Source organism: Chiloscyllium punctatum, chromosome 1 (genome assembly GCF_047496795.1).
Source record: "Chiloscyllium punctatum isolate Juve2018m chromosome 1, sChiPun1.3, whole genome shotgun sequence".
NCBI lineage: Eukaryota > Metazoa > Chordata > Chondrichthyes > Orectolobiformes > Hemiscylliidae > Chiloscyllium > Chiloscyllium punctatum.
The window spans coordinates 155983122-155995578 of NC_092739.1; the positions used below are offsets into that span (position 1 = coordinate 155983122).

The window sequence follows — 12457 nt, forward strand, 5'->3', positions numbered from 1 at the left end:
GAATGTGGATGAACCATGGATGGTACGTCCATGGGAAAGAGGAGGTGGATGGAGCCTGCAAAATTGAAATTCTGAAATTGGTGTAAAGTGTCAGATGAATCACGGATGTACATGGGCAGGGACTGGATCAGGAGGGATTACTGAGTCAAAGTAGGAAGAGATGAGTTGTTTGTAGCAGGTGCAGACTGAAGCAATGTGTCTGCCTGGGCCACCCTGTTTGTGGATGTCTGGAGGAGGTGGAAGCAAACTGTGCTATCAGAGGGCCATCAGCTTGGAGCCATTGGCTGGGGTTTGGGATGGCAATGTGGTGGGAGGGGATCACCAGTAGAAATTAGATCAGTTATCACAGTTGATACAATGGCCTGATGTGCCATGGTGGGTGTCATGTTCTAAGAAAATACCTGTTACGTGTTTTTTACTATCATTTGATTCTTGTTCAGGTTGTGCAGCTATTCAGAATTTCTGTATCTCCATCAAGTGCAGATGACATGTTTTTTTTCTCGCCGAGTGTGGCTCCTCAACATTTTTAAAACATTTTTATACAATATGTGCAACAATCAGGTATTTCTAAGGGTCTAAAGTGAGGGCTGCAGATGATGGAGATCAGACTCAAGAGTGTGGTGCTGGAAAAGCATCTGAGGAGCAGAAGAATTGACATTTTAAGCAGAAGCTCTTTGTCATTCCTGATGAAGAGCTTATGCTCAAAACATCGACTCTCCTGCTCCTCGGATGCTGCCTGACCGGCTGTGTGTTTCCAGCACCACACTTTTTGACACTGGTTTCTGAGGATCCAGGTTGCTTGGATTTTGTTGTAGCCTTTCTTTTGTGTAATTTTAAAAATAAAATTGACCTTCTCCCTTCCTGTTGCAGGTTACCAAGTCAAGTGTGAATACATCGCCCACAAGGAAGGCGTGGTCAGAGAAGAAATGGTTTTGGCCAGCAAGATTAATGATCGTTCCCCTGTAAAAGTTACATTGCAGGCCCGAGTCCTGGGTAAGTTCATTGTTTTTCCTCTCTGAGGCAGTGTGTCCTGTACTGCGCTTGGTATCTGGGATGGTGCCATTGCTGTGCTGACCGGGTTATGTGTGATATTCTGGCTGGAAAATGTGCTGAAATCGAGCAAATGTTTTAGGACGCAAAATCAGGCAGTCTGGGAACCCCATCGAGCTGTGCAGCTTTAAAACCAAGTAAACCGTCCCCTCAAGAGAAATATTGATGCATAATGCCAACTTGTGACAGCCAACAGAAGAGCAATAATGTACAGCTCGTCCATGTGTGTGACCCTGATCATAGAAACTCGTGAGGGGTGACCTTCTAAAGGTTTATGAAATCATGAGGGGCATGGATCGGGTAAATAGACAAGGTCTTTTCCCTGGGGTAGGGGAGTCCAGAACTAGAGGGCATAGGTTTAAGGTGAGATGGGAAAAATTTACAAGGGACCTAAGGTCCAACATTTTCACACAGAGGGCGGTGCATGTATCGAATGAGCTGCTAGAGGCAGTGAAGGCTGGTAGAATTACAACATTTAAACGGCATCTGGATGGGTATTTGAGTAGGAAGGGTTTAGAGGATTATGGGTCAAATGCTGGCAAACTGGATTAGATTAAATTAGGATATCTGGTCGGCATGGACGAGTTGGATCAAAGGGTCTGTTTCCATGCTGCGCATCTCTATGACTCTCAACTTAGAAAATAGGAGCAGGAGTAGGCTATACGGCCCATTTAGCTTGCTGTCACCATTCTGTATGATCATGGCTGATCATTCAATTCCATATCCCGTGTTTTTTTCTTTCTCCCTGTACCGTTTGATCCTTTTAACCATAAGAACCGTCTCCATCAGAAATTGCAGGAGAAACTCAGCAGGTCTGGCAACATCTGTGGGGAGAAAGTAGGGTTAATGTTTTGAATCCAGTGACCCTTTTGTTAGAAGGGTCTGCCCAGAAGATGGGACAGCACAGATGCTGATGACCTGCTGAGTTTTTCCGGCATTTTCCATTTTTGTTTGAGATCTTCAACATCCTTCATTTGTGCTTCATTTGGCCAAATCTAGCTCCTCGTTGAAAACATTCAATGTTTTGGTCTCGATCACTGTCTGTGGGAGAGAATGCCACAGGCCCACCACTCTGTAGGTGCAGAAATCTCTCCTCATCACAGTCTTAAAAGAACTACCCTGTATCCTTAAACTGTGACCACTGGTTCTGGACTCATGGCTCAGTGGAAACTTGTTGGGCCGAATGGCCTGTGTCCACACTGTAGGGATTTTATTCTGTTCTTATTCCATGAATCATCAGTAAAAGATGAATCAGGATGAAAAATCTAATATTCATGGGGTCTGTAAAGTGTTAAAAATATAAAGCCTTGTACGCACCATTCTCTGTTCATATTTGCCTTTTTTTTATTTGTTCCTGTGATATGGAATTCACCGACACACCAATGCGTTTCTCTGCCACCTCGAGTTATGTCTGTGTTCACCTTTCATTGTGCGAGGATTAACGGAAGGAACCCATGTTGGAACTGTGGTGGCTCTTTTTCCACTTTGACCCATTCACACCCTTTGTCCCCCTATCTCAGCAATTTCATTTCCTTCAGGGCGTCCATCCGATTCCTCTTTGATAGTCCCTGTTGAGTTGTTGTACTCCCCTTTCAGGCATTGCATTTCATATCGTGACACTCGCTGTAAGAAAACAAATTGGGAACGAGTGATGTACCACTGGGACCAGCGCTGGGGGTCAATATATGTGAATGACGTGAATGAGGGAAGGACACTGACTTGAGCCAAGTTTGCAGATGTCACTAAAATAGGTGGGAAGGCAAATGATGAACACACAGAATATGCAGAGGGATATAGGCAGGTTAAGTGAGTAGACAAGAACTTGGCACGCAGAATACAGTGTGGTGAAATGTGAGGTTATGAACTTTGGCAGGGAGAATAGAGGAGTTGAATATTTAACTGGCAGAAAGTTACAGAAAGATTTGTGAGTCATCGTCCACAAATCTGAAGAAAGCCCATCATCCACGTTCAGTGGGTAATAGGGAAGGTAAATAGAATGTTAGCCTTTATCTGAAAAGGAATGGAGTTTAACAGGAGGGAGGTTTGCTAAAGCTACACAAGGCACTAGTCAGATCACAGCTGGGATTCTGTGAACGGATTGGGGCCCCCGATCCAAGGAAAGATATGTTGGTTTTGGAGGCAGTCCAGAGAAGCTTCGCTCGGCTGATAATTGGTATGAAGAGACCGGCTTAAGTGAGTTTAATTATTTTGGATTTGTACTCGTTGTAATATAGAAGATTGAGAGGCAATCTTATTGAAGCCAACAAGCCTCTTAGGGAGCTTGATGGGGTAGATGTGAAAAGGATGTTTCCCCTTGTGACAGAGTCTCGGACCAGAGGGCATGATCTGAGAATAAGGGGTCTCATATTTAAAACAGAGATGAGGAAGAATTTCTTCCTTCAAAGGGTAGAGAATCTGTGGATCTTTACTGCAGTGAGCTGTTGAGGCTGCATCATTATATATAATCAAGTTTGAGATAGACATTTAATCAGTAAAGGGATAAAGGGCTTTGGGGAAAAGGCAGGGAAGTGGAGCTGAGGATTGTCAAATCAGCAATGATCACATTGAATGGTGAAGCAGACTTGATGGGCTGAACGGTCTATGCTTTATGACCATATATCGCCTGTGATTCTTTTGTCAACCACTTTGTCTCTTGTTATTGGCCCTCTGCCACTTGGGACTGTCACACCTTGCTTACTCAATCAAAAACCCTCAATTGTTGAAGACCTCGATCAAATCTCTTCCTAACTTTCACTCTTCTGAGGAGAACAGCCTAGCTTCTCCAGTCTTTCCACTGAATCCTTCATTCTGTAGTCCACGGGTGAACCTCCTCTGCACTCCCTCTGCACCGAGGTCACACCTTCCCTGTGGTTAAATAGATCTGCTCCAGGCTCCTGACGAGAGACTAACAGCCTTTTTCTGATTCTGAGATAAGAAGATATATATATAGAGAGAGACAGACAGACAGACAGAGTGTCTTTGTTCCAGGTCCAAACTTGCTCGTGTTGTCAAAGTATTGGTACTTTGGAGCCCGGCTTGTTGCCATGTACTGTACACTGTTGCTACATAACCCCAAATGGTTTCCAGGACTGCTGCTACATACCAAGGGCAGCTGCACTCATCGGTGGCTGTGAGATTTTAATTCATCACTGCATCTCTCTTATCAAGTCAGCAGTGTGCACCATGTCACTGCAGCATTCTTCATCCTGCTGTGTGCAGCACTAAGCACATTGTCACCTTATAACCGAGATATTGACAGATGACCGTCAGAGGCACATTGAGCAAACTGTGGGCGAGCATGTCTCTCTGAGTCACAAGGTATTAACCACTGTCGCCTATTGTTACATAATGACTTTCTCTGAGCGCAAGAGTAAAGAAAAAGATAATGACTTCCATAGAGAATCCTTGATGCAGTGAAACACCTCAAGGTGCCAAACACGGGTATTATAAAACAAAAATTTGGCAAAGAGCCACTTCAGCAGTAACTCATAGAATGTTGTTTTTTATTGTGAGGGAAATGCAACAGCAGGGAAGTTATGCTTCAGTTAGACAGGGCATTGTGTGACCACGTCTGCAGTATTGCGTACAGTACTGGTGACTGTACTCATGGAAGGACGTTAATCTGTTGGGAAGCGGTTCAGAGAATGTTTACTAGACTAATACCGAGAATGAGGAAAGGCCAGACATGCTTACCCTGTTTCCCCTGGAGTGTAGTACAATCAAAGGTTGTTAAATTAAAACATTTAAGATCCTGAGGGGACGCGACCAAGGTGGGTGTTGAAAGGATGCTTCCTCATGTGGGAGGATCTAGAAATAGGGCTCAGAGCCCATTTAAGATGGGGATGTGAAAACATGTGTTTTTTTTGAGGGTCCCTTCCTCAAAGAATCTTTAAAAATTCTTAAGGCAGATTGCCATAGGGATAAAGGATTATTGGGGCTATGTCGGAATGGAGAGTTGGGTATTAAATGGCGGGAGCCGGATTGAAGGGCCAGGTGGCCCCTAATCTTGTGCCTTCATTTGCATGTTCATATTTCGAGGAGATATTGAAACCATTGAAGGAGGGGATTGAAGGAGTGCTTAGAGGGTGCAGAGAGAGAGAGAACAAGAGAGAGAGATGGAGGAAGTCTCAGAGCTGTTGGATGATGAGATCTGACTGCCATTCATGAAATAATGAAAGTCAGCGATGCTCATGAGGTTCCAATTACAGTGGCACAAATACCTCAGAGGATTGCAGGGCTGGAAGAAGTTACTGAAGAAGAGACAAAGCCATGAAGGGTTTAAAAACCAGGATGAGGTTTTTAAATTGAGGCATTGTTTAACAGCAAGCTAATGTAGATCAGCGAACACATTGGTACAGGACGAATAGGACTTAGGGCAAGCTAGGATAGTGGCTGCAATGTTTTGGATATGCTCATGTTTAAGGGCTAGATTAGATTAGATTAGATTAGATTAGATTAGATTAGATTACTTACAGTGTGGAAACAGGCCCTTCGGCCCAACAAGTCCACACCGCCCCGCCGAAGCGTAACCCACCCATACCCCTACATCTACATCTACCCCTTACCTAACACTACGGGCAATTTAGCATGGCCAATTCACCTGACCTGCACATCTTTGGACTGTGGGAGGAAACCGGAGCACCCGGAGGAAACCCACGCAGACACGGGGAGAACGTGCAAACTCCACACAGTCAGTTGCCTGAGGCGGGAATTGAACCCGGGTCTCTAGAAACAAGGCCATCTTTTCAGGTGCTTCATTCAATACCTCTTCATGCACTGTCCTCAACTCATCACTGGCCCTCTCTGAACCTGGCTTGCACTCTTCTCTTCCTGCCATTTACTCTTCAAAGCCAATCTTACAGTTTGCAATATGGTCAAACCCTGACTCATAAACCCATTCTCCCTTTCTTCTGCCCAGTGTCATTTCATTGCCAAGCACTACCCACATCTAGTCACCCTTAGCCCCTGTTATCGGCCATGGTTGAGTGGCCAACCTGCCTGCCTCTAAGTCAGATGTTTGTGGGTTCATGTTCCATTTAAGGATATGAGAATAAAAATCTACACCAACAGTCCGTTGCAATTCTGAGGACTTGCTATATTGTTGGGTGCAATGCCTTCTTCAGATGGATGTAAAAGATCCTGTGGCACCTTTTTTTTCTGGAAATAGAGCAAGAAAGTGATCCCAATGAGCATGGTCTCTGTTGTTCCCTTGACCAATATCAGAAAAACACATCATTCCCATAGTGCCCCTCTTCTTTTTGTCTGATAGTTTGCTTTGCTCAAACAGCCTGTTATATTTCCTGCATTACACCAGTGAATACAATTCAGAAGCATTTCATTGGCTACAGAGTGCTTTGAGATGCTGGAACATCATGAAAGAGACTACATACATGCCCATCAGCATACTTCCAACCCATTATGTGTGGGGGAGCATGCCAAGGCTAGCACCAGACATAACTAAAAGTGAAGTGTCAACCTGGTGAAGCTACAACTGAGGAGTACTTGAAGAAGCAGTAAGTGATAGATAAGGCTGAATGATCTTACAACTTTAAGCTCTGTGTCCCAGCCTCACCCAGTCACAAATGATGTTGGGCAGTTAACCAACTGGAGGGGTGGGCTCAGTGGTTAGCATTGTTGCCTCACAGCACCAGGGACTCAGGTTCAATTCCAGCCTTGGGTGACTGTCTGTTGTAGAGTTTGCACATTCTCCCCATGTCTGCTCAGGTTTCCTCTGGCTGCTCCAGTTTCATAGAATCCCTACGGTGTAGAAACAGGCCATTCGGTTCAACAAGTCCAGACTGATCTTACAAAGAGCAACCGATCTAGACTCATTTCCCTATTACTCTACATTTACCCTGACTAATCCCCCTCACATACACATCGCTGAACACTATGGGCAATTTAGCATGACCGATTCACCTAACCTACACACCTTTGGACTGTGGGAGGAAACTGGAGCATCCAGAGGAAGCTCAGACAGACAAAGGGAGAATGTGCAAACTCCATATAAACAGTGGCCCGCGGCTGGAATCGAACCCAGATCCCTGGTGCTGTGAGACAGCAGTGCTAACCACTGAGCCTCTGTTTCTTCCCACAATCCAAAGATGTACAGGTAAGGTGAATTGGCCATGCTAAAATTGCCCATAGAGTTTAGGAACGTGTGGGTTAGGTGCATTAGTCAGGGGTAAATATAGAATAATCAGGTAGGGGAATAGGCCTGGGTGGGTTACTGTTCAGAGGGTCACAGCTCATTCTACGGCATTAATCTTCAGCACTGAAGCCTTCGCTTGCTGGAACATTGTCAAGGCCCACAGTCTTTGCAATATCCAACACTTCAACTATTTCTTTACATGACTTTTTGAGCCAAATGGCCTGTTTCCACATTGTAGAGATTCTATGATTTTATGAAATACCCTCAGCCTCGATAATGGAATAGCCAGAACGTCATTGCAAAAGATAAGGCTGAAGCATTTATAAGTTTCAGGCAGAAGTGCATGCCTAATACATGACCCATCTCAGCCTCCTCTGAAGCTCCCCAGCATCACAAAGTCCAGACCTCAGCCAGTTTGATTCACTCAACATCATGTCAAGAAATAGTTGAAGTGTTGGATATTGCAAAGTCTGTGGGCCTTGACAACGTTCCAGCAAGCAAAGGCTTCAGTGTTGAAGATTGATGCTGTAGAATGAGCTGTGACACTAGACAAGCTGTTCCACTGCGGCTACAACACTGTGATCTACCCCATATGGGGACAAGTGTCTTGTCTACACAAAACTGATGGCTCAGCGGTTAGGCAAAAGTGAGGACTGCAGATACTGGAGATCAGAGCCTAGTTCAGAGTGGTGTTGGAAAAGCACAGCAGGTCAGGCAGCATCCGAGGAGCAGGAAAATTGATGTTTCAGGCAAAAACCCTTCATTGTAGAGAGGTTAGGTGCCAGCGCAAGGCTGCGAGTGTGGAGTGGAGGATCCTGTAGGAGAACCGTTGCTGGTGGTTTTGAATCTGTAGTCGATACTGGTTGTCCTGTTCGGGTCCAAACTGTGCTGGTTTGAATTTAGTCTGGAGTCCATGATGGGATCAGTTGGCTGCAGAGGCAAGCACTGAGGAAGCAGATGTGGCTGTAGTAGCGACTCTGTTTCAGGACATGGTTGAAGAGCTTCAGGGCAGAGGAGATGACCTGGGGATTGCAGTGAGAGAGAGACTCACTGAGATTCTTGTGGAGAGAGGAGGAGAGCTTCTTCAAGGTAGGCAAGAGGATTCACAGTGAGGTTAAAATCATCTAGGCAACAGTGAGGACTGCAGATACTGGAGATCAGAGTCTAGATTAGAGTGATACTGGAAAAGCACAGCAGGTCAGGCAGCATCCGAAGAGCAGGAAAATTGATATTTCGGACAAAAGCCCTTCATACTTTTGCCCGAAATATTGGTTTTCCTGCTCCTTGAATGCTGCCTGACCGGCTGTGTTTTTCCAGCACTACTCTAATCTAGGCTTAGCGGTTAGTACAGCTTCCCCTTCGCATCAGGGACCCGGGTTCAATCTCACAGTCAGTTCACTGTGGAGTTTGCACATTCTCCCCGTGTCGGCGTAGGTTTCCTCTGGGTGCTCCGGTTTCCTCCCACAAAGCTGTGTAGATTGGGTGGATAACCGTGGGAAATGCAGTTTTAGAGGGATAGGGTAGAGGGCTGGGTCTGGGTGGGATGCTTGTCGGAGGGTCGGTGTGGACTCAATGGGCTGAATGGCCTGCTTCCACACTGTTAGGATTCTATGAAATCCAAATCATCCAATGACCACCCCTTCAGTCTGGACTTAGTCATCAGCAAAATTGATTGATGGTGTCATTAATCAATCAATTGAACGCTCAGTTTGAATTCTGCCAGGGCCATCAGCTTATGATTTTCTAGCACTTTCAAAGTTTCTGCCATGACAGAGCGATTGCACTGTAGCCACTTTTAGTTTGTCTGATTTGAATTGTTTCAGGATGTGCTTGAACCCACTTCTAGTAATCGCCAGAAACTGGCGTTTCATGTTGACCTGCTGGAATAACTGGGATAAGTTTGAAACTGGCAGTGTGTTGCTCTCTAATAGTTCCTGTTACTAATGTCCACACCCTGTATCACATTCACAGATTAGTCAGGGCCATGTTTTAACCAGGGCGAATGGTTTGTGGGGCAGATTGGAACACAGTTTCGGAATAACTGGCCTCCTTTTAAGCCGGGAATGAGGCTGATTATTTTCTTTTAGAGGATCATTGACCCGTAGAACTCTCTTCCCCGAATACATTGAATCATTGAGTTTATTCAAAACAGAATCAGATCGATTTTTGATCGGCAAGGGAGGCAAGGTTTAGACAGAAGAAGTGAAGCCTTTATATCTGACTGATCTTCATAGTCCTTGTCAGTAAAAGGAGCATGTTTAAATTATGTAGGAACTAGTTTAAATGAGACTCAGAGATGTTGGAAAATAACTCGATCAAACCAAAGTGGTGATTAAAGTGAAAAAAGACATGAAGGATTATTTTCTCAGCCTTGGGCATTTGGGAGGTGTTGGCAGCAATTCAAACATGTGCACACCATCAATGCTCAGCCTTGAGAGCACTTTCTGAATACTGTTCGTGTACATCGATAGCAGGGAACATTGTTTCTTTCCAACCACTTCAATACGGGCAGTTAGCTTACAAGGTTAATCCGACTTTCAAATGGCACAATGCAAGGCTGGACTGAGGCATGGTTCCGGGTGGTTTAATGGTGAAGGATGATGTCCTGTTGTAGTCCAGATGTGCTCCACCAGACAGCGCTCTTGTGCCAAGTAGGAAGTGAGTTGAGAGTGCAACATCCAGGCCGAAGCCTCTCCCCACCTCAGAGCTGAGGGAATGCTGCACTGCTGGAGATGCCTTTCCTGTGCACTATGCTAATTTGAGGCTTTATTACGTGTAGAATTTAAGCCATCAAATAGGACAATGTCCTACCATGGAAGGAAAGGCTTACATTTATATTGCCCCTGTCATAGCCTTCAATGATCTATACACAAAAACGTCCAGGTCCCTCTGCTGCTACTACCTAATGTTCATCTGTATAACACTCATTCGGGGTCAGTGCGTAGAGATTGGGAGCCAGAATTTATTACCTTTGATGCCAGCCGGTGTTGTGGGAAGCACAAGGGCAATTGCAAGTTTCTGTAAGGCAACAATAACCAGATCTTTTTTGTGATATTGGTTAAAGGCTAAATATTGACCAGGGCACAGCGGAGAGCTCCTTTGCTATCCTTTAACCTAATGATGTGGAATCTTTTCCATACAGCTGAGGAGGATTATATGCCTCCACATGAGAGTCCAGGACAGAATCCAGTGTAAGCCCAATGTTCTCGTTGTTCGTTGTGACCTCTGACCTGCTTCTGAACTGAGTAGAACTGCGGTAGTTCTGGGTTCATTTCTTGACTTGTGTTGAGTTCAAAACTCGGGAAATCCGAAAGGGGAAAATGGTACATCTCACGACCCTAGAATGAGGTGGTCCAGTTGTTGAGAAGTATCTAGCATTCCAGAAGCAGCAGCAGAGGGACCTGGATATTTTTGTGTATAGATCATTGAAGGTGGCAGGACCACTAGAGTCACAGAGACATAGAGCACTTTAAAGGCCCTTTCGCCCATCAAGTATATAACAATAATAACTACCACCAATGGCGTGCTAATCCCAATTGCCTGAACTTGTCCCATCTCCCTGAATGTTACGATATTTCATTTCCTCATCCAAATTTTTTTAAAAAGTTGTTAGGTTTCTAGCATCCACTACCTTCCCTGGCAGTGCTTTTCACATTCCCACCATCCTCTGAATGAAAAAGACTTTTCCCAAATCCCCTCTGAATCTCCTGCCCTCGAAAACTATCTCTTCCTCGTGATTGACCCCTCAACCAAGGTATTCACCCTATCTATGCCCCTTATAATCTTATACTCCTCAATCATGTCCCCCCTCCTCCTCCGCCTTCTCTGCTCTAAAGAAAAAAATACAAACCTATCTAGTAGCACCATATAGCTCAATATCTCCATCCCTGGCAACATCATGATGAATCTTCTCCGGACCCCCTCTGATACTACCACATCCTTCATGTGACCAGAATTGCGTGCAGTGCTCCAGCTAGTACAACTCCAACATGAACCCCTTTCTCTTATACTCTTTGCCATGACTGATGAAAACAAGTGTCCCACATGCCTTCCTGACCATCCTTTGCCAACCTCAGGGAACTGTGAATAATTACTCTGCAACCCCTCTGTTCTTCTGAGCTACCCAATGTCCATTTATTAATTACTCCCTCATCTTATTGTTTCTTCCAAAGTGCACCACCTTGCACTTTTCAGGGTAAAATACCATCTGCCATCAGTCTTCCCATCTGACCAACCCAAATATATCTTTCTGCAACCTACAACCATCTTCTTCACTATTAACCACTCTACCAATCTTGGTTTCACCTGCAAAATTGCTTAACATTCTCCCCCACATTTTCAGTTATGTATATAACAAGTAATGACTGTCCTAGTACTGATCCTTGTGGTACATCGCTGGACACCAGCCTCCAGTCACTTGAATAGCCTTCTAACACTTTTCTGATCCATCTTGCCAAGTTTCCCTCAATTCTACGTGCTTTAAACTTCTTAATCGGCCTCTCATGTGGAACCTTGCAAAAGGCTTTGTTGAAATCCTTTAAAACTGTGTCAAGTGAACTTCCCTCATCCACACAATTTCAAAAAATTTGAACTAATTTGTTAGGCATGACCTCCCTCTGACAAAGCCATGCTAACTATCCCTAATTAACCATGCTTTTCCAAGTGAATATTAATTTGCTTCTTCAGAATTTTCTGCAACAGTTTCCCAACCACTGACATGGGACTCACCGGTCTGTAATTTCCTGGTTCTTCTCTAACACCCTTCTTGAAACGTGGAACCACAGTAGCCATCCTCAAGTCCTCTGGAATGTCCCCTGTGCCCAGAGAGGAATTAAAAATTTGGGTCAGAGTCCCTGCAATTTCCTCCCTCACCTCCCCGGCAACCTAGGGTGCAACTCATCCAGGATAGGGGACTTGTTTGTTTTTAAAGCCCGACAGAGCCTCCCTTTTCTATGTCAAACAGTGCAGTCCCTTTTCCTGAATTCCTCACAGTCCCTTTTTCTGAATTCCTGAGCGTGTCTACGTTCTCCTTTTCCAGACTGAAGGGAAGTATCTATTCAAACCCTTCCAATATCCTGCGGCCACACTCACAAGATTGTCGATTTGGTCCCTAATCAGTCCTACACTTTCCCTGGTTAACCTCTTCCCTTTAATGTATGTATAAAATATCTTTAAGATTCTTCTTAATCCTGTTCCCAAATCCTTTTTCGTGCACTATTTTGAGGGAAGTAGAGAGAGAGTATAAGAGCAAGGAGG

The 12457-nt window shown here is 44.8% G+C and overlaps 1 protein-coding gene across 1 annotated transcript in view; it reads left to right on the forward strand.

The window, feature by feature from the left end:
- adissp (adipose secreted signaling protein) overlaps positions 1 to 12457 on the forward strand; it is a 150274-nt gene that overhangs the window by 113081 nt on the left and 24736 nt on the right. Inside the window, exon 4 of the mRNA XM_072577315.1 lies at positions 871 to 993. Within this exon, the coding sequence (XP_072433416.1) occupies positions 871 to 993 (123 nt within the window). The remainder of the gene's footprint in view (positions 1 to 870; positions 994 to 12457) is intronic.